At 42.8% G+C, this 23,406-nt stretch overlaps 1 protein-coding gene across 3 annotated transcripts; it reads left to right on the top strand.

Annotated features, from left to right (window-relative positions):
* On the top strand, positions 1-22,426 carry LOC109854936 (runt-related transcription factor 3-like). 3 transcript variants are annotated; one of them, XM_020428581.1, is made up of 7 exons: positions 1-137; positions 5,068-5,956; positions 6,163-6,393; positions 11,059-11,172; positions 16,107-16,301; positions 18,752-19,045; positions 21,095-22,426. In XM_020428581.1, exons 2-7 carry the CDS (start codon positions 5,632-5,634, stop codon positions 21,439-21,441), a joined length of 1,506 nt encoding a protein of 501 aa, XP_020284170.1. In that variant the 5' UTR covers positions 1-137; positions 5,068-5,631; the 3' UTR covers positions 21,442-22,426. The 3 variants fall into 3 exon arrangements, with proteins under 3 accessions (XP_020284170.1, XP_020284169.1, XP_020284172.1); XM_020428580.1 differs by lacking the exon at positions 1-137 and adding an exon at positions 2,845-3,334; XM_020428583.1 differs by lacking the exon at positions 1-137 and adding an exon at positions 2,845-3,334 and having other exon boundaries at positions 11,059-11,184; positions 16,122-16,301.
* The last annotated feature ends 980 nt before the right edge of the window (positions 22,427-23,406 follow it).

The following is a 23,406-nucleotide window of genomic DNA, read 5'->3' as shown; positions in this document are numbered from 1 at the left end:
TCGTGCCGAAATTGACTACTCAGGATCTGCGGTGAACGATGGTTTTTTCGATCGATCATAACTCGTGGCACAGCGCCGAGAGAACGTATTCGATTTACGAGGAAAGCAGATTTCTCATTTCGAAATGCACACAAAATGTGAGTATTCAGTTGTTTTCGAAACTTGTTGTATATTTCTTCAATAAAATATTAGCAAAAGTTTTATACGGGAACGTGTATTTCAATATGCGACTCCGCGTTTGTGTGTGTGTGTGTGTGTGTCTGTGTGTAAAGAGAATTACTCTCTATTTACTGTAAAATTGAAAATTATATATTAAAAAATTCTACTTTCACATAAGTATCACATTGCGCAATTGTACAATAAATTCTCATTCGGTTAATTTTGTCATCGTGTTGAATCTCGCGAACGCGAGATACCTAATAAATGGTACGTATATAAGCAAATAGAGAACGTTCATATTTTATTTTCTGAACATGAGACAGTACGTAACTCGTACGTAACAATTATATATCGGTAGCGCGGCTCATCAATTAACGTCCTTCAATGCGTCGCTATATATGTATATGGATTGTATGCATCTACACAACACGACACACAGTTGTATATCTATGAATAGAAGCTCACAGAGGACGATTGATTATCTCTTTACTATAGCAGTAAAATAATGAAGCATACACACACATACATTCCCACATATTTCTCTCTGTCTTTCCCTTTCTCTTTTGCAAACGTAATATCATTTTCATTAAATTCGTTGAAATGTTTTATACTCTCTATCTATGTTGCAAAACTTTATCTTTTCTTTATAAACAATCAGTTAATTAAATATTATTTTAAATAAACACACGTAAAAAATAAGAGAATTATGTGGAAAGGATTATTTAAAAAAAAAAACATTGTCTTTTATACACGCGAATGCGCGCACACGTTGTCGTAAGGTTCTCATTAACGTGAAAATGTGATAAATCCTTCTGCGGGTTCGGCTTCTCGGTCGGAGAGAAGCAGATTCGCGGTTATCTCGAGTGCGCGCGGGCAAAGAAACCGATGTTCGTGGAATAGCGGAGGTACCTGGTTTGCCGTGCCCGGCAGTTGATCGGAGCGTGACGAGCAGTAATTGAATGTAGGTATGGCATTTGCATTGACAAGCTCCAACAGAGATAATTCGAATCTCGTCGAACGCAACGGTCCACACGGGCGTTAGGTCGTTTGTCAATACGACGGCGGCCGTCCAGTTTCCACGTTTCCAGCGGTATCGCTGTTTGTCACCGTCTCGTCGGCGATCGTTCGCCGCTGAATACACCCGGTGTATACTTCTGCAGCGCGCGAACGGACCCGTTTTGTTTCGTTCTGTTTCCGCGTGAGCCACGTCACACTGTTAAACGTCACACACGCGGCGAACGCCGGGTCGAAGATTATCACGCCGATTGTTGTTGCCGCCAAATCGTTTTCTCTTTTTTCCCGCAAAAAAAAAAAAGAACACTCGGCAAAAAGTATTTGTTTTTTTCAATCGTTTTTGCGAATGTGTGTGGCGGAGTTTGAGTTTGTTTAAAAATTTTCATATATCACAGAAATTTACAGACAACAACGAAATTAGGCGCATAGAACTTAGGCAAAGAGAACTCCGACAACGCAAGCCGCGATATCCTTCCGAAAGTTTAAAACAGAAGAAAAAACTTGTATATTTTTTTCTCGAAAAAAAAATACGAAAAAAAAAAAAACGGATATTAAGATTGTACTTTGATGTGTGCACGTCAAACTAATATAAAAATTGTTCCTGAATTTGTTGATTTTGTACAAGCGGATCCGCACATATCTGTAGAGAACCTCGAGTATTTGCCTGCTGGCAGGTCCGCGACCGGTTGGATATCGTCAGGATATATTCGCGCAGGAAATGGGTAGTTCCATTGTTTGCACATTCGTACAAACAGTGCAACTGCGAGGATGCGCCGGTACCTCTGTTTGATTTTCGAAAGTGAAGCTTCATTGTACGAGATATCGATATATACGAGTGTTCCGAATGCATATGAAACAACGATGCACATTTCGAGGGAAAAAAAAACGTAGATCTCAATTAGGAGAGGGAAGGAGCGATCGGTCGCGAGCGCATTGTGTGATATTTGTTGAAATTGCGCGAATGATATTTTTCCGCAAACTTTTACAAAATGCCGATATATCGGTTGTTGCCGGAAATTCCGCTGTGCGCCGCGCAAATTCAACATTGGCTTTGACACGATTAATTCCGCGGAAAGTTTAACCTCGGTGAGACTAATTGGAGGTATCGAGGTGTTGCAACGCACAGATCGCGCGCAAGCTACACGCACGTGAAAGTCGTGAAAAAAAAAAGTGTACACGCGCGCACGCGCGTATAGGCCGCGCGTTAACGGAGAAAACCGATCAAATCGGGATTCGATAGATCGATCGAAGGCGCTCTCCCGGCTCTCCCACTGATGTCCAGCACGCGAGCTATACCGCAAAAGGGTCGAGGGGAAAGAGAGCGTGCGATAGAGCGAGATCGCCCCGGGAGAAAGAGAGAGTCGACGCCGCGACAGGGAGAGGTCGAGTCCGGTGGGAGATAAAGCGATAAAGAGCGGCTTGCGCGTGAGAGAAAGAGGTTTACGCCGAAGCGGAATGAGGGACGGAAAGAGAGAGAGAGAGAGAGAGAGAGAACGAGGAAGAGAAACGTGGGAGGGAGCCGGAGAAAGAGATAGAGACAGCTAGAATAGGGAAGGAAGGTTGGTGGAAGGAGTGGGGTGGCAGAGGGGTATGAGAGGAGGAACCAGGAAAGGGGAAAGGGATGCTGCGTGTGTTGGCATGGACCAGTGCGTCAACGGCTGTTGCCTCACACGAACCGCCGAAATTATAGTTAGTGACCCCCAACGGATACTCCGAAATACACTCTCGAAACTAAACGTTGCGCCGCTATACCGTGGCAGGAACTGCCACTTTCGTGTTACTCGCGGGGGACGAAGATGATTCGGAGGTGCCGCTAACGAACCGCCGAGGGGTCCCTCCGGGATCGCCCAAGGGGGGACCGTCGTCGTCAGACAATCCTTCGGGCTCTGTCAAGCGATCTTGAGGGGGAGACGCGTTTCGGGCAGAGAGACACAAGATCATCTCCGGCTATTGATAGCTTGTTTTAAGTGAAGTGTTTGAGGAGGAGAACCTGGCGAACATTTGTTCCCGTTCTCGATGGAACTGCGTTTGCACGTCGAAGTGATTATGCGAGAGTTTAGTGTCCGACGACGAAGGTGATATATATCGTGTAAAACGTGATAGACGATTTATGTACGCGTAGCTCGGATACACGGATAAAAGATACATAAGAGTCGCCAAAGTAAGTGAAAATTTTGGAAAAGGAAATTCTTTCTTTCATCGACGCGATTATTTTCGAATAGCCGAAAGCAAGAGTTTTTAGAAACATTTCTCAGCATCAGTCTCAACTAGTAGTGCTTTTTAATAGATCAAACGTTGTTATTATAAATTATATGTGTATATATAAATGCAACAGTTTAATTATTTTATATTACAATTGCTATTATTTTGTTGATTCATTCTGATAAAGATTTTTCCAGGAAATTTCTTGATGCGTTTTGAAATTCGTCGATTTGAAAACGTTCAAATACAGATCGTTCGTTTGTTCAAAAATAAATAAACCGAGTAAGAATCAATTAACAATTATGTGACAAAAATATTGTTAAATTTTGTCGAAAGACGGTGCGAGCGGAGCGAGTTTCGTAAGAGATTTGAATGCGTAGTCAAAGCAAGGATCTTGAGCCGTCGCTGCGCGATTCTCACAGAATCGTAAGAAAATCAATGCGCAATGTTAGTTCGTTTTTGTTCGCACATATTCAGCATTATTTTTCCACAAACTTTCTTCGAATTTGTTTAATGTTTTCTTTAGAGAAAAACAATCTTACACACATACGTCGTCGGTTTTTCACACACATCGCAATATTTTATTTGTTAAACAGAACGCAACTAAAAGATTTTAAAAAATGTCGGTCGCAGTTCCGCAGATTTGTCAAAGCGATCACTTGCTTTGTATGATTTATATGTAATTAGCGCAATTATTCTAACCATTCTACAAGGATTAGCACAATTATTCTAATCATTTTATTCACAGCTCGTCAAGAGCGTGGCGACTGACGTAAAAAGATAAAAACAAACGATCTCTGTTGTCGCGCTCACGTCGCACAATTCACTTTACGCTTACCGTTCGGGGTTTTCGAGAAATACAAATTATCTCCTTATGTCTTGTTACAAAAATTGTATATTATCCGGCTTGAGATATTTTCGAATCGCAAAGACCCGTCATTGACAGGACGCAACGTGGTAAACGTAGCCACGTGCAGTTTGACACGCGGTCGTACGTGCGTAGGGGTTGGGTATTCGTGTGGGGGGGTGCCTACCGGCGGGCGTTCTTTTTCCCCTATTTTTTCCGTCCCCACCACCGGTGCCGGTCTGCCCCTCCTGGAACCACCTGGATCCAGCGTGTCAGCCCCGGTGACGTGCGCAAAAATTACTGAATGAACGGTGACGTCACGAGCCAGCCGCGTGAAAAGTGTGCGAGTCGTTCCTGTCTGTGTCAACCCCGTTTTCACCCCCTTTCGTTTCTCTTCGCGCGTTATCAGCCGTTCAACGCCACCCCCCCGCCCACTTTTTCGCGACTGTTTTCCGTTTGCGAAGGTGTCATGTCGATGCGAATGTTGATGGCGGTTCGGTTAAAGATTTTCGCGAAATTGTGCGCGAAATGACGGCGCGCGCAAAAGATTTTGTTTAACGGATTAAGAATAGTTACAAAACGTCGATTGCTGCGCGGCTGCTGATCAGCGACGGGCCGCGAGAACGACGACGGCCGTCGCGTGTGATACGAGAAATAATAAACCGCCAAGCAAACACTCGAGGTTTTAATCTGCGTGTTCTTATAGCATCAAACGCGTGAATAAATTTATAGCAAGAACAAATTATTTTGTAATTTAATACACAAAAACAAACAATACAAAAAAATATATTTAATTAGATGAGATATAATAATATTAACGTTAGATTGTTTCGTTTAAATTCCAGGTACTTGTGATGTAGAGCCGAACGTTAGAAGATAAAAAATTTTAGAAGAGAAAATCTCAAAACTGTGTTTCGGCCCGCGTCTTCGTCGGAAAAATTTCTCTTCCACACACAACGATTATGTCGAACAAAAATAACAATCTATTTATTAAGAACGTTAAGATCGAAAGAAGAATAAAAAGCACGCTTCCCGAATTCATATGATAATAATACATTATTCAATAAAAAAAAAAAAAAAAAAAAGAAGTCGAGGAAAAACTTTAAGTCAAAAGTTTTGAGATTATATCACGCCGATATAATAGAAAGAAGAGTCATTATAGAATTAAAACGAAGTAATCTCGAATATAGAAGTCCGGAAAAAAAAAACAATTGGGAATATAATCGGAATAACAATCCGGAAAAAGAATCTGTATTCTCGCGCGGAGATTGATCGCAGGCCGATTCCGAGTCTGATTTCCTGAGAGAGAAGCCAAAGTGCGATCTTGAAAAAAATGTTGGCGAGATTCTACAGATTCAACGGGTAAAAAACCGAATGGAAGGATGTTTCATCCGGTGTTTTGACTGCCTATGGATATATTCGGCCGTTGCAACGGCGGTGGCAGCGGAAGCACGGTAGCCGGAAGCAGCGGCGCTGGCTCGGTGAGAACGTCCAGCAACGAGTCCGCTGGTGGTGGTGGTGGCGGCGGCACGTCGAGCGGTACCAGCGAGAGCGGCAGCAGCGCGAGCAGCAGGATGCAGTTGACAGGAGCCTCGGCTCCTGGCGCGGCCGCCTCGCCGGAGTCTGGCGTCTCTCCGTTGACCGATGCCTACACCAAGATGACCAGCGACATCCTCGCCGAGAGGACTCTGGGCGACTTCGTCAGCGAGCATCCTGGCGAGCTAGTTAGAACGGGTAATTGGAACAGTGAATATATATACATATATTCAGCAGCTTTAAAGCAACGATTAACAATTGCGCGCGTAAAATCAAAGCGAAACATATGCGGGGACACGAAAGTGATCTTCGGTGATTTCTTTTAATTGCGTAAAAATAAAGTTTATACACACGGTCATGTGTGTTACGGCTCGAAGAAAGTTAAACCGACATTTTGGTTACAGGGTCACCGCACTTGGTCTGCACCGTCCTGCCCGCACACTGGAGATCCAACAAAACTCTTCCGGTGGCTTTCAAGGTCGTGGCTCTTGGCGAGGTGGGCGACGGTACTCTCGTTACGGTTCGCGCTGGAAACGACGAGAACTGCTGCGCCGAGCTTAGAAATTCAACGGCTTTGATGAAGAATCAAGTCGCTAAATTTAACGACTTGAGGTTCGTCGGCAGAAGCGGAAGGGGTGAGCAGTGAAGCTTGTTAAATAGCATCTTGCGATTGAAAAAAGATTTTACTCGCCCGCCCACGCAAGAACTTGCGGCGTTTGTTGTAATTTGTCGCTAAGGAAGGGGTGTGACATCTTCTTCTTGTCCCACTTTCCTTTCCATTCATAAAACTCCGAAGTTCCTTCGTGTCGCCCTTCGTCTTTTACACTCCGGAAGAAAATGCCGGAGGGGCGCGCGACGATGAAAACCCTCTTCAAAGAATTCATGCGCCGCGTAGTAAGGGTAGGTCGCGGACGTGTCTTGAGACACAACCCCCGTTTTTCCTTGGCCCTCTTGCCAAGGAAAAGTCTTATATATCTCTGGTTTAGTTTGGCTCCTCAGGGGTTGGTTCTTTCTTGCGGGGCGAGGTAAAGATCGAGGAGAAGACGCGTTGGGGTGGGTAATGGCTTTTATTTGTCCGCATCGCGTCGTGCGACCTTCTCCTTTCGCTTTGCCACCACCCCACCTCCGGTCTCCGGTCTCGTGGAAAGGGCGAGAAATGAGAGGGACGAAGAAGAAGCCGTCGCCGTTGCCGACGGGAAGCGCACACAGAGAGACGGGTGATATTAATTGAGGTTTGAGTTGAGTTTTAATTAACGTTATTAGACCCGGTATTTCGTCTAACTGCGTCTTTTGAACTTGCGCCCGAGAGAGAGAGAGAGAGAGAGCCCTGGATTAACGTAACTTAAAGTAACTGCGTGTGCATCTCCGACCTACTTCTAACAATGTCGATAAAGTTGTTTGGCTTAGTTATAGCGATCGATTATGCGATTTCGCTATTTTATATCAATCACATTTCTTACAAGATCTTAGACAGTAAGATTGACAATAATAAAAAAAAAAACTAATACGTCAAAGAAAAAGTGTTTTTACTTTTATGTTAATCACATCCGGATGTATACTGTCGTTGTCATATTTTTTGATCGTATCTTGGCGCAAGGACGGGCTAATCGCTTGAGAATTAGGAAACTCGCAAATTCTCTAGCTAGGAGAAGCGGGGGGTGAAACTCTTCCCCCGAGTGTTCACGGGAACGCGTCAGTCATTTGTCTGGGATTAGCTCTCAATTGTTTTCGCCGAGCGCGGAATTAACATAAGCTAGGATGAAGAATGTAAGAGAAGTGTCTCTCTCGTCAGGATTCGTAACGGCTCCCTTGGCTCCTTGAATATTCCCTGGAAACCGATGTGCGCCGAACTCTCGGGAATTCTTAATGATCCTTCCTCGTTTGTCGAGCGTGGAAATATTCGCACGTACGGATTTGTGAGAAAGATTCTCTCTCTCTCTCTCTCTCTCTCTCTTTCTCTTTCATTCTCTTTCTTCTTTTGAGTGAGTCAAAAAAACTTAGGAATATTATTTATCTTTTACACTTCCTCTCAGTCTCGTATACGCGCGCAGTCAATAAATTTGTGATATTACAAAAATTTGTTGCACACTTCGGACGTTGTGCGACGAAACAAAATATATACGTTCGGAAAATCTTTCGTAAAAATAAGAAACCAATAATTTTCGGTCCTCGACATTACCGCGCGAGGAATCTGAAAGGATCATTATGTCAGCGCCGACACTACGCTTTTGTCTTCGCCTAAAACCGCTTTTAGCCCGGACAAGATTGAGCGTACTGCCACGATAGTCGAGAGCTTTGCAATATCGATGATAAGCCGTAACCCCCTTCCCGCACGTTCAACCGTAATGCCTGCTCCATCACTGCAAAGTCTACCCTGAAGGTACTGGATTGTTTCCACCCCTTCGACCCTAAGCCCTTTAACGAGATAGATCATTTGCGCGCTTATAGTTCCAACCCATAACAGGCAAGGTATCCTTCGACTTTGCTGCCGTGAATAAACCTCGTCACGGGAACCTCGTCTCGCCAATCTTACCAAAGTTGCTTTAATTCTACACAACGCGCTCTGTGTTTTCTTAAACCTATTAATCAATGTACTTGCGTAAAAGCGCAAAGCGAACAAAAAAATAATCGGATACTCAGAATAAAATTCTACGCGAACTGAAAAACAAAAAAAAAAAAAAATATCTCTGATAATAATTTTTTTCTTCAATTTTATTAAAACAGAGACTTCACATTTGAACGTGTTAAACATTTCTTTTTTTTAAATTTATGTTTGTTTTTTTTCTATAAATTCGCGCAAAATATAATTATAAATTTACATTTTCGAGCGTGTATAAAAAATATAAACGCGCGCGTTAAATCGACGAGACGCGTTCGCTCGTGAAATGCTAATTTGTTGGCCGCAAAACGCGAAACTCGTTTTATCGCGAAAAGAAAAACGGCGGTCGGCTCGCGATGACGACGGCAGTTCCTGACCGTAATCAATTCGTTATCAGACTCCAATTGCGCATTTGTGTTTCGTTCGGCGAAAATTGAAATTAATTAATTGGCCCGACAGTAGTACACCGACAGCGTACAATACCGGGACACGTGTATGCACGCGTAGTCCCGCACACACGTTTACAGAGGATCGTATGCTAACGAGCATAATCAGCGAATAGTCGGGAATGCGTTTCCCCGCACAAATTTCCCTAAATTTGATGACAAATATGGTCCTCTTCAAGATATTTAAAAATTATAATACACTCCATGTGTGTGTGCGTGTGTGCTAATAATTAGATATAGATATTATCATCGTATAATTATACATTATTCCGCAAATAATTCTCCGGAAACTGACTCCACTCTACTAGTCCACATTTAACTGATCTGTTGTTGTCTGAATGTGAATGAAAATCCGTTTTTCGTATTCGTCGAATATGAAAAGGAAAACATTCGCCAGATTTCGGGAAACACAAAGTGCGACCGGCGGTTCGTTTGAACAAACGCGAGCGCGTTTGAGAGATTGTACATAAGGGCGTTTTCGAGAGACAGAATAGTCGCAAAAACGATTCTTGATGACTGTACGGCGACTGGCACCAAGGGTGATACCGTGTAACCTTACGTGTGCCTATCCAACTGGAAGCACATCGACTCCGAAGGCAGTAAAGGTGAAAAGACCGGTTGCCGGCGAGAGGGGAGTGGGGGGGCGTAGAGCGAAAATGGCGTGACTCGCAGTCAAACCGAGGGGAATTCCCCGGCTGGAAAACGAAAAGCTCGCGTGGCGAACCGCCGTGTGGCCAGACTCGACACTCGCCATTATTTCTCCGGGGGGGGGGGGTGCAGCCTTAACTCTCCCGCTCTCCTCCTGCTGCTTTGCCACACTCGTTTTTTCCCTCCATCGATCATCTTACGTCACTACTACGCGCGCGCGGAGACTTCGCCGTCTCTCTGTCTGTTATGTCGATTTTGTACGGCCGATTTTTACAAGAAAGAAGAATACAAATCGCGACTTGATAAACTTGCGCGATTCCGATCGATTATCGCGTTCGTTATCGCAACGGGAAATGTGTCTAATGGGTTTTGATAGAAAAATATGGTTAATGGCTATAGCTCGAAAGTACAACGCGAACGTTGTAACGCATTATATCGGAAGAAGCTCGATTTAAGAGCTGATATAAATAACGTAATGTGTTATCTTTCATTTTGTGTAAACCCGATGACGGTTATAAAAGCGCGCGCTTCGCTAACTTCGCAACATTATCGTATCTAATTTCAACGAAAAACATATTTCGAAAGCGCGCTATCGCGCGGAATGTACACAATATGTGGGTTAGTAAGAAGATCGTTACATTATATATATTTTGACGTCATAATGCAAAATATGATTGCGCTGCTCGTAAACACATTGCGCGTCCTCGCGCGTCATGCAAATGCGCCGCGAAAAATATTCATGACGGAAGATGAGAAAATACACGCAAACGAGTCGAGCGCGCGATGATGTGAAAAAGAGGGTGGAGGCTAAAATTGCGGTAAACCTCCGCGCGCGCGCGCGAGCGCGTAACGTTATCACGTGCGCAAAAGTTTTTCTCTGCGGTGACTGTATCAAAAAAACTCTCTCTTCGCATTTTCACGCGTCGCTCATTATTGCGTAATACTCTTTCGCGCATTGAATCGATAAAACGCCGCGATAAGCGGCTCGCCGCGAGTTTTCACGGGCGCGAAGTTTCTTCGGCGCTTAAACGTTCGCGGGGGGATAAAATTGCGGTGTACCGTTGAGCGCGGCGTTTCACCTCACCCTCTCCCCCCACCCGGTTTCGAGCGACCAGACTGGTTTTTCCGCGACATTATTTTCGCGCCGTAACCGAGGCTTTTTAGCATCACGCGACTGTTTTCTCCCTCGCAAACCCTCGAACGGCCAACCCTCTCTCTATTCCCTTAACTCGGCCGCGTTGGCTGGCCACCGTCACCGTCGACGACGCCCTCGATACATTACCGACGTGTAATTCGGTTACCACGGAGTTTCGCTCGGCTAACCGCGTTTGCGAACTTTCGACGTCGAGTTGAATAGGCGCGTCCACGAGTCGACGCGTTTTCGTCGCCGGAAACGAAAACGACGTTAAAAATGCGCCTCACGTGTTCATTCGTCTCCGCTTTTCGAAAGTTAATTCTTCTTCTATGCGCATCGCGATACGGTGAAATTAAAATTCTGCGTTTAAACGATAGACACGCACGCACGCACACACACACAAATTTGATTTAAAAAAAGTGAAACATTTATATTTGTTCGATAACATTGTTGAATTAATTTTGTTTTTTAGGTAAGAGTTTCACGTTAACAATAACAGTGTCGACGACGCCGCCTCAAGTCGCTACATACACCAAAGCGATCAAAGTGACCGTGGACGGGCCGCGTGAGCCGCGATCCAAGACCAGTGAGTATCACTGTAAGCATTGCTATTCTTATATATATATATACACACATATATATACATATATATATTATATTTATTTATCATACATATATATATATTGTTTACTTAGTAGAGTGAATAGGAACAACGCGCGCCTTTCAAACCGGACGGAATCAGTGGGTGTTCTCAAGTCAGTGTGTTTGCGCGGATTCGGTTCGGAACTGCGCGTTTTTGTTTCTCGAGATCTTTGAACGTTGAGAAACGCGCGCGTTCGGCCTGCGCTTGGCACTTCGATGAACACGTGGAAACGATCGTAAACGTAACGTAATGCTTAAACGAACGAGCGGCATGGCACCGGAGGCAGTAAAAGCCACAAGTTCGAAATGGGTCCCCACATGCGGCTTCGTGCTGGTCGGCCGTTATCTCCGAGGCTAAGTTTCGCGCGCAATTGCCATTATTTATAACCGCGGGGCAACCGGGCCCCGCCATAACATTGACAAAGAGCTTGCGCGGGCATTGCACCCCCGTGGGAGGGTGTGTGTATCGCGGCGTTTTAGCCAAAACGCCGAGAACGACAATGCCTACAAACTTACTTCGCGGATTTCCGGGTTCGCGCGCGGGAACTTCTCCGCGCGCGAGAGAGCTACCTCCGAGACATACAATTACCTGGGAATTCTCTCCCGTTATTTCGGTAGGTCGCAGTCGAGATTGCACGACGTGGTGTAAATGCAAGGGTTTCCCTGTGCACGGGCGAAGAAAAGGGAAACCCTCTCCCATCTCTTCCCGTTTGTTGCGTAATCCAACACGTAGAGCGCATTGCCGCACGTTCTCTCGAAATATACGTTTCGGATACGTTAATAATTTCCTGACGCGTCGAACAACGATTAAGCAACTTTTTTTAAAGATCTCAAATTACACACAAAATAAATACTTAACAACGTTGATGAGAAATGACAATTTAAATTTAACCGTAAACACGTCGAAAACGTTTTCGTAAATGTAGATTGATATTTTGTTGTCAGATTTGTGTTGCAAATAAATAATTTGTTAAAAGATTTTTATTCGCGTTTATATCGCAACGCGCGCGCGCGCGCGCGATACCGATAATCATGTAATACGTACATATTTTCGCGTTATCGTTTGCTCGGAGACAGTAAAGCACTAATATTGTTCCTGATGAGGGCGCACCAAAAATATCCGATAGCTTTAATATATCGAGGCGGTCTCTCTCTCTCTCTCTCTCTCTCTGGGTAGCGCAACATAAGTTTGGTACCTTGGGAAATTGCGACCACATCCGCCGGCTTGGCCGCATCTGCGGACCACCCACGAAACTTCCGTCATAAATCCAAAATATGAAAACGCGAAATTTCGGTGTACCGCTCGGAGACGCGCATCCAAGCAAAACACTACGTCACGCTTCAGAGAAGTAATTTCTCTTACGATATTAATTACTACTACCTGTGTAACTATGTTGTGTTATATCTGAATTAAAAATAGAATATTATGCAAAAAAAAAAAAAAAAAAATAAAACATTACTCTTTTATATAATAAAATTTTTCAAGTTGATTCTAATTAAAAGTAATGAGAGAGAGAGTAAATGATAGACATATATACATATATGAGAGTGTGTGTGTGTGTGAGTGAGTCGGTTCTTTTGAGAACACAAATATAAGTTTGCAAAGCGTGAAAAATATTTGAAAAACAAACACCGGAATGTTTGGAGATCGTAAGATAGCACAAGGACGTTGGAAATAAGCGTTCGTCAAGTCGGAACTTTCGGCTCTTCAATGAAAACAGACCGTGAACTGAACTATAGAGAGAAATAGCTTAAGTTAGAGGGAAGCGGCATGAGATAAAAGGATTTTTAACCTCCCTGGGTGGTCGTTCTTAGCTTCTTTCGATGCCGCGATCTACGTGTTGTATGTTATCTTTCGAACACCATGAGAGTGCGCTATTTATTATATTGAGTTGTTTGGAAAATTTAGGTCGGTTTTTTTGTTTTAAATGAAATTCAAAAGTTTTGTTTCTCGATCTTTATTTGTATCTTTATTTTCAGCAATAGGTGTATGCATCTCATTTTTTTTTTAATGACTTGTCTCGTGAATCGCGGGTTGTTTTTAATTGACGATTTCGTCTTCTTCGAGAAGACGCTGCACGAACTTTCGAAACAACAATACAATATTTCTTCCTACTACATCTTTCTATGTAGTAGGAAGAAATATGTTAGCGATTGTGTGACATAAGGAGACATTGCATGATTTAATATGTTAAAAAAATATTTTTCAGTTATTCTGAAGATCCCACTGAAGATGACTAGAAATATAGTCGAAACGTATGGAAACTAATGCAATTTAATAATTTTTATTCCTGCATACCATCCCGCAACACCGTTCGGTCACGCCTACATTGCCACCACATTTGAAAAATATTTTTTATATTTATATTTTTTCAACAATTTCTTTCATTTTATTAGTAACTTTGATTAAATTCAACGCGCACACACGACTGTATAAAATAACTGCGGATATGTATATACGTAGAAAGAGAGAAACACATATGGTGATAATACTACAAAGTTTTCGCATTTGTACACGTCCGACGATCGAACACACGCGTGGACGCGAACGCGCGAATCTTATCTAAGACAACATCGAGCGAGGTGCTTCCACACAGAGAGAGGGTTGTAATTAATTAAACAAGCAATTCATTACACATTCTACCCTCGTCTGGTAGCCTCGAAGGTGGCCGTCGCGGAAAGGCTGCTGCGGGACTCAAGGAAATTGATTGAGGGAGATTCGGTCCTGAGTTCCGATGTTTCTCGCGCGGACTCGAGACCGATCTCGAAAACGAGATTTCTGCGTTCTGCGACTCGCAAAATGAAACGAAACTCGTTCTTGGCCGCCGCGAAAACGGCGAAAGATCGAAAATAGGTTTCGCGCGTTTCAACTATCCAGCTCGTGTCGCGAGGAGATGATTTCGAGGGACGCGCGGGTTGAGAGCGGCGGGAGGAGAGCGCAGGGGATTGGTGCGACGCGGAACGAAATGAGGATCTGTCGTTGCCAGCTGCTAACTCTCGAGAAATTCCCTGGCAGTCACCGCGCGCCCAAAGAGGGTGTCCAATGAAATCGATAGCCGCCGACTTGCCGGGGACTTACAACTTCGTCCAATCGCCAATTGCCTCTTGCTTTGCAAAAAAACGAATCAGAAATTGTTTGTCAAAAGGACATCCGGATTATACGGATTCGAAACGAATCACAACCGAACATTAACAACAAATGAGAGAGCGGAGATTCAGGGTATCTATCTCTGGACATCGTTTCAACAAAGAAACATCTCAAAAAAAAAAAAAAAAATAAAAGCAAACCAGCTGTAACTCGAAAGAGTGAGCAACGCGCGCGCGCACACGCTGATTATTTGCCGTTTACGTTTAAAACGAAAAGCGCAACGTGTGAGAGGGTTCCAGCCGTTTAGAAGAGCGAGCGATCGCGCGCATTCATTCAGAGGGTCGCACGAGTGCTCGACGCCTAATGAAATACTGCGAGAAGAACGACGCGACGAATTCAAAGGGTTAGGGTGGCGTGATAAATTCGTGGGTCGAGCGGCATAATTTATTAAATCTATCAAGCCGCCGTAGAACCCCGTAAGAGACTGAGGTACTTGTACCTCGAAACCAAATCTCTCCGTTCGAGAGATGTTGTTGCCGTCTTCCGCGATCGCGTTCTGGGCACTGAACTATAGATTATACTAGAACGCTCACTCAATGTTAAGCAGCCGGTCACTCGAAAGATAGAGATAGGTATATTTGTCCCCATATCTATCCTTGTCTGAGCATTTCTGATTGGAGCTTTAAATATTTTTAGTTTGAAGTAGGGTAGGGTAGTATAAGGTTAAAAAAAAGACAGGTTGCTGACAATTCTCTGTCTCTATCGTCCGGTTTCTTCCCATTTGAGTGAGCGTTTCAGTATAGCATATAGTTCAGTGGTTATGGGTCGCGTGACACAGGGTGTCTCCTCTCCCTCCCGCATTTTGCGTCGTAAGATAACGCATAGGTACAATCGTCGAAAATCGAATTTCGCTTAAACTCGCGGCGCGGCGAATGATTTACCTCTTAAAATGGGAATAAAAGACGCGCCATCCTACCTAACCTACCTACCTAAGGAAACCTGCACGATCTATAGAATTTTCTCCCTGGGTCCTGCGGCGTGCTCGAATCGCCGGTCGTTTAACAGGATCTCGTTAGTCTCGGTACCCGTCGGTATTCCGCCGTCGCGCCCCCATTGTGTCCTCGGATCGAGCGTACCCTATTCAGCAAACCGGCGGGAATTTCGGGTTGCCGAGTTAGAATTAGGGCTTCGATTGGATTATCAGGACGGCGGGAGTCCGCCGCCTCCCTTCCGACCTTCCGTGTCGGTCTCTCTGGCCTCCGGTGCCTTCCACGTTTGGATCGTTGCCTTTAGGGGAAGGGAACGGACCTGCACACGTACGGCCGTCCTGTGCGGCGGACCTCCGGCCAGGGAGGACAGAACGGATAGAACGTCCGCCTGTTGGGACGTCTTTAATTGGGTTGGCGACACCGTCGCAGGGAAATAAAATGTATCGATGCTTCTCTCTCGTGTCTCCCTCTCGTTCGTTTCCCCCCCGGTTTCCGAAGGGACGGCTACGATATTTAGTTCCGTAGTATTTATTCCGTTTGTCCGAGTAATATGAAAGATACACCTCTCATCGATTGTCGGAAAAAAAAAATGATATAATATTATACGTTTACGTGTGTGTCCGTGTAACATAGAAAATATTACACACTTATTATTTGCAAATTTCAGAAAAATAATTAAATTTATTGCGTGGATAAAAAAATCGTTTTTTTCAATGAGAAACGAAATGAAACGTGTAGTTTGAAACGAACGATTGATACGTGTATCGGAGGTCCAGTGGGCAGGCGCACGGTTGATCGCAGTGCTGTCTCTTTTAGGGCAACAGCAACAGTTCCATGCCTTCGCGTTCGCTTCGCAACGAGGCGGTCCGTTCTTCGCGTCGCCTCTTGTGGATCCGCTGCAACCTCTGCCAAATCCGTTGCAACCGTTACCGAATCCGCTTCAGCCGAGAGATCCGTTGTCTTCTTTCAGACACGCGATGCCTGGTAATTGTCAGAGTAAGTAAATCGACCGAAGTATTTTTGTGCATGTATGATTGTGCAACTCTCTCTGTTCTTCTTCAATCGCACGTTGCTTCACAACACCGTGTCAATAAATTTGCACACGTATGTATATATTTCTTTTTCTTCTTTGTCATTATGAGAAATTCCTTGACGGGGGCAAAATATATATATTTTTTTAAACTACGTACAGACAGATATATAGAAATCTATTTATAAAATATTTATACAAGAAAACATCTTTTTTACAAGGCGTTTTTTTATTTTTTTTTTATTTTTTACATAACAACGTAACATTTATGTAATTTTTGTCATCGAGCGCGTAGGTTTCGTCGAGTTTGGGAATATTTCCAACCAGACTGTTGCCAGTCTGAGTACAGAAGCACGGCTTTTGGGTAGGCTCGGCAGAGCCAGCTTCTCGGCTTTAGAGGCGGAAACCGCAAGCCTGTTCAAAGCTAGATTAAATATTATATTAAAGGGGTTGCCACGGAAGCGCGTCCCAGTCGGTTGGCTCCCTGTTTTGGGGGCGCAGACTCACCTTCCCTCCGCGTTTATAACGTAGATTCGCGAGTTTGCGCGCAAAGCATCACGTCATCAAAGTAACACCGCGAGAGAACGTTGGTTGAGTATTTAAAAAAAAAAAAAAAAAAGGCTTAGGTTCGTTGATTAATATCGTATATTCGATCAAATCTCTGGCTCTGATGAACGAGCGAACGATAACTGTGCGATAAAATTTTTAATACTCTTCTCGTGAGTGAACACACATCGATAAACTGATCTGGTAGCGGCGCAAGAACAGACGAGAAAAAAAAGCTCGAACAATAATTCGCGAGATCAGCCGTTTTAATGAGTTACCTCAGACGTGAGGGCTGACTGCCACGCTGCAAGCTAAATTTCCCGATAAAATACGAAGCACGCCGAATATTTCCTTTATTAACTTTTTTCCCTCATCGGGCATCTGGTCGTCCGATAATACACCTACGTGATCGTATTATTCTCACACTGCGCGCTTCGGCGGATTCGATTTCGAGAGACACTTGTCGATGCACAGTTACTTCTCTCTTATAATAAAATTATATACACATGTAAGAGTTTTTTTCAGAATATACAATATTTTAGTATAATATAGTAAAATATAACGTTTAACTAAAATATTAAAGATTGATATACTAGCCAATATGCCGAATGTATATATTTTATATACACATATTTGTTTGTATTATATATATATATATTTACTTTCTTTCTTTTAACGTGTAAATTAATACACGTATAATGGAGATTTGAATTAAATTTAATTCGAAAATTCACATTTTAAATGGTTTTAATATATACGCGTTTAATTTTAAAATTAACTCTTTTATATATATAATTAAATATAATTACGTAATTATATAAAATAATTAATAAATAATTAATATATAATTATAAAATTATATATAAAAAAGAAAACTCTTAATTTTTCATTGAAAGAATGCAACAAAACAATCGTATATGGTTTTCTTTACTAAAACACGAGAAATAGTTTCGAGGTCAGGATTCAATACGGCATTTAAATCCCTCCGCAACAAATTCCGAAATACTTGGAATAGACCCCGGGCGCAACTTTCGGCGATTTTCCATAAAAAGGGTAGCTCCTCTTCGGACCGCAAGGAATCCGGTGATACCGAAGGACGTGAAAGCACCGGGCGGGCAGCAGTATTTAGGGTTAGCTCTCATGACGACGGTCCGGTGGCGCTCACCGAAGCGAGCTCGGTTATTTGAGTTGGCCCCAGCTACGCGAGGGAGGGATGACCAACCCTTTGATCTCGATGTGGCCCCCTCCGTTCTCCCTTCCTCCCCCACACTTTCCGCTGTGTCCGCCTGTGTCGCTCTCGCGAACGCTCTCGCTTCCACCCCCGTGCTCGTCCTTTCCGCATTCAATCCCCGTGACTCATTGGAAAATCTATCGGGGATGCTGCCTATACCCCCCGCAAAAATACATTCGCCAAGGGGCGCGCAAAACCGTTACTGCCGACGCTGCTCGCTGCGCGTTTCGCCAAGTGATCCCGAATTGGCATATAATCCAGTGAAAATTCCCTTCTGTGTTTTTTTTTTTTTTTTTATCATCCTTCTATTGTTTCATCCGATTGCCGCGATTATTATTTATCTTTTTTTCGCCGACTGCCGAGTGTCAGAGAGTTGTCGGTTATATTGCTGTCGATGTTTTTATATTAGCGCGCTTTTTTCTTATTATACGTGTTGCTTCTTTATGTATTACTTGTCTCTCTTCGCTTCGTTTATTGCTTTTTCGTTGCGTCGACGATGTAAAAATGCTTTCTCTTCAATTTTTGTGCCGTGTATATATAATTAAACGTTTGCCTTTTCTTTCTGATTTTGATTCGTCAATGTTTTTTTTTTTTGTTTGTCGCATTATTGGCAAGATGTGAAATAGAAGATTTCTTCAGATATGTCTCAGTTCGGGCTGACAGCGAGCAATTCTTGGGGGTACGGCAGCACGGCCGGTTACGCCGGTTATCTTCCGGGTCCTCTGTCGTCGTGCGCCGCACAGGCGTCGTTCCCACCTCCGCCGCCACCTCCTCCACCACCACCGCCGTCGTCGACGTTGGCGTCTTTCGCCGGCACGGCATCCATGAGCACGCCGACGGCACCAGATTCGACGGCAGGCTCGACCGTTTCATCCGGAACTGGCAATACCGCCAATACGCAACAACAGGATGCATTTTCCGCGGTCTCCTCTCGTAAGTTCAAAAGCTTATAGCACGATTTTCGTCTACGTGGTTCCTGACGAACGGAATCAACCGTGTACATCTAAAATCGCATTAGAGCCAGTGTCGTCATTAACACGTTGAATGCCGAACCAATTTTATACGACTCGCCCAAAGCACCGGGATGAAGTTTTTTGGTTTTACGCGAGATGCGTGTTATTATAAAATATCACATCTACAACGGAAGTTAAACTGTATTATCATAACTTATGTGCATTTATTTTACCGGAGGTCACCGGTAACCCTCGCGGCGTGCGCGTTTTTTCGATCTCCCATTATATTTCACTTAGTTTTTACGAAGATCAGTTGTCTCGATCATTTTTTATCTCGCTCATTCTTGTTGAGCCCAACTATCGGGTAATAATGTTTATTACCTGACCATACTTTTACACGCTACATCAATGTTCACCAAAGTCATAGAGGATCACGCTCGCAGTTACAACAAACGAGATAGACAAAAGGTCAAAATCGAGCAAATATAAAGTTTGTGAATATATATATTAAGCAAAATATCAATTACATGGAAAAACGAAACGTTTTGTCTCTAACTTGAGACTTCTTCAATTATAACACATCGTCAAACGCAAAAAAAAAAATAAAGAAAAAATTAGAAAATTACGCAAAAAACATTTTAAAATATAAATCGGCAATATTATATATCGAAAAAATTATATTCTTGTAAGTAGAAGATTTTATATTTAAAAAATCTTCTTAAAGATTTTAGATGATATTCTTCTGAAATTAAGAATATATTCTTAAATAAAGACTATATTCTTAAATAAAGAATATATTCTTAATTTAAGAATATAGTCTTTTTTGATAGTGAGATATATATGTTTTTCTATAGAGGCTTTTTATATTCTAATCAGTANATATTCTTATCAATATTACTATTTAGAGGATTTTCCTCTTAAAATAAGAAACTCTTCTTGGCCCCTATTTTAGTATAAAATATACTTAAAGTAAGTGGGATATCCTCAAAACAAGAATACAATTTTTTCGGTGTATCGATGGTGTTCTGATCTAAAACAGAGTTCTGGAATAGGACAAACGCAATTAAGAGAGCGCAAACAAACAAAAATGTCAAAAAACAAATTAGATGACTTACAGAGTATTGATGTTACGAGTCAACTGATCAATGTTTACATTTCATTTTTTATATTTAATTTTTTAAACAGCCCTTAAAAGTAAAACACGTCGCCGAAACGAAGATCGTGTCTCAAGTGACTCATTTAACGACTCATTTTTATCATTTTTTTTATGAACGTCGTTGATCATTGGATAGTGAGGAAAGAAGGTTCACATCGCGCAACATACGCGTATAACGTGTACGATTATAAATAAAATTAATTTTGTATATGTTCCGTACCAGTGCATTAATTTCTTTATTGCAATAACAACAATAATATTGAAAAGTTTAAAAGTTTATTGTCATTTACTTGAATTATGTGTTTTTTTTTTATTAATCTTGGCATCGTTGATCACCGATGATCTCCACGGCATTCAACGTGTTAAGTTTAATATTAATTAAATCAGAAGACAAGAACTCTTCAACAATTCAGAGATACAAAACAAATAATATTTAAATAAAAAAATAGACTACAGAGCCAATAGGCTACGAGTGTAGATGTGTGTATTTAATATTTATATCGATAATTTGACGTATCAATCATAATTTTTTGTTCCTTTCAATGTCAATACGACGCTATACATGAAATTTGCAATATTATTTAATTTAATAAAAATGAAGTTACATGTATTTATTGGAATTAAAACTATTTATATCGAATTATATGAGATGAGAAATCTATCAGGCTTCTAATCTCGAGAGATGAAATTTTGTTTGAAAGAAAATCTCCGTGAAAATCACACACCGCCTTGTGATTGTTGAAATCCAGCTAGATTTTCCGATAGCAAGAATCTCGGTAGAAAAACTCTCGTCTTTCGAGACGTCGAGATCGATCGACGTGTTTGTCTTTAAGCGAACCCAGTGTAGCTCTTCTCTTTGCCTGAATGTCACAGTCGTACCGGATACCACGACACCAGGCCAATCCGATCCGTTGGATCCGCTGAGCAGCCTCATGACGGGCAGCACGTCCAGCCAGAGGTATCAAGATTACGTGTCGCCCAGATCGCTGTCAACCGACTCAAGCACCACCGAAAGTCCGGTGCACGAAGAGCAGGGTTTCGGACAGAATTACGGCAACTACTTTCCGACGCCGGGCGTGTTGCCGAGTATTCTCTACTCCCAACTCTACGGGAATCAATTTCAAAATTCCGAGAGCGCCGAGCAGAGAACCGTGGCGGACAGTTGCAGCGTGAGGCAAGAAGAAGTCAGACCGGACAACAACGTATGGAGACCGTACTGAGAGACAAACGATTTCTTATCCGCATTATCGATTCGACCGCTGGAAGAAGCTGGAAAACTTTTGGAGAACGAGAGGAAAGTAAAGGATCTCGCGCTCTTTCGGGAATCGTCTGTTGCTGCTTGAAAAGTTCGATCGATGTGATCGGTAGTGTGACCATGGTGATAATTAAAAAAAAAAAAACAATCCTCGTCGAGGAGATGATTCTCTCGACGGGGCGAAACTATAGCACTTAATAGCGGGCATTAAAAAACAAACTCAATCCGGAGAGAACTCGAGGCGAGGAGGTCCGTTTTTCCGGTGAGCTTCGGGAAGTAAGAATTCTTTTACCGGTTGTGTCTCACGCCAACGAAAATTTTAGGGGAGTGAATGGAGCTCGGGAGGAATTTGTAATTATATGTGCGAACGCGAGAGAAATATAGTGTTAGTCACAGTGCGTGCGAGAAAGAGCGAGCGCGAGAGTGTGAAAGTGATAATGACGACGATGATAATTAATGATATATCCGCAGAATGTATATATGTGTACATAGCTAGACCATTGTCGTTTCATCGAGTCATTATCCGCTGTCGTTCCGAGCGACGCGACGCGCTAATTTATTTCATCGATTACGTTTTCATAGTATAATTGCGACTCTCTCTGACCTGCGTGCTGGCGGCGGGGATTTGTGCAATATTGTCGAGATTCGACGTCTGCAATCAAGCGCTTTCTTTTTTTTTAAATCTGTAAATATACGTAATCTTCCAACGTTGCGCGTTCATTTTTTCTCTTCGACCCGCGTTTTTTCCGCTCCAAAAAAAAAGAAAAAAAAAGAACCATCTTTCGGACTGAAGAAATCCGGCTCCGCGCTTTCGGCAAGATATTTCGCTGCGACCTTCAGTTATCTCGAAAAAAAAAAAAAAAAAATCGACCGAAAGGCTGTCACGTGCGGTCACGTTCGGGTCAGGTCGACGATAAGATCGAAATGAGTTTCGATTCGCATGTGCGAGGTTATAGAAGGTCTCTCCCTCCCCCCCGTGAAAATGTCACCGCGGGGGACGCGCGCGCGCGCGCGGGCGGCGGCGAAAAGCTACCGCGCGAGTAGTAGGTATTCAACGAACGAATGAGAAGAACGAACGTGCGCCCGTACCCCGGCATCGAATGATCTTTACATCGAAATTTCCCGTCAAAGAAACGAAAAATCTCTCGCGTGAAAAATAAATGATTTTTCGCGAGAATCACACCGCGCGCCGCGCCGGCAAAAGAAGCTTCCTCGTTTTTTGTAAGCCGGCGACGAGCGTTTCCAAAAAAAAATAAAAAATAAAAAATAAAAATAAAAAAACCAATAATAATAATTTCCGATATACATATCTACCGATCTATTGTTACCGTAGTTTTTGACCGAGTCGAAGTAAAAGTGTATTTCAAAATATGATCCACGAGTTTTCTCTTCACTCCTCCCCGCTGTGCGTCCACATCCCCCCATCCCTAGAATTCATTTTGTCCGTCTTTAAGCGATTTGAAGAACACGCATTATCTTTATTCTGTTGTTCATGATTTTTTTTTTGTATATTAGTGTTTTCAAAAATTTATCATTTTATTGCGGTATGATATTATATTTACATTATAATTGTTTTTTTTTTATTTGTGTTGTAGTGCCGTAGTTTTTGAACGATATTCTTCTGCTCTCTCTCTCTCTTTCTCTCTCTTTCTCTCGAAGTCGTCTTCGCTTAGATTATTATTATCATCTCCGAGGATCCAGCTACATCCAGATCTACATAACACACAGGTAGGTAGGAAAACGAATCTCTACTGGGGTCTCGGTAATGCCGAGGGTTCTAAAGGATTCTCTCACTGACGAAAGTGCGTATATGCAAATTTGCAAAAGATTTAATTAAACCCCTGGTCTCGGGAGGGGAATTCGCGTAGCTGCCTTGTAGCTTCGCGAAACCAAGTCGTGTGTATATATACGTATACGTGTGTGACGAAGG

The sequence above is a fragment of the Pseudomyrmex gracilis genome, unplaced genomic scaffold, assembly GCF_002006095.1.
Source record: "Pseudomyrmex gracilis isolate BER0280 unplaced genomic scaffold, ASM200609v1 scaffold_75, whole genome shotgun sequence".
NCBI classification, from domain to species: Eukaryota; Metazoa; Arthropoda; class Insecta; order Hymenoptera; family Formicidae; genus Pseudomyrmex; species Pseudomyrmex gracilis.
Note: the sequence above shows the minus strand (reverse complement) of the source record. Positions and strands in the feature narration are given on the sequence as shown.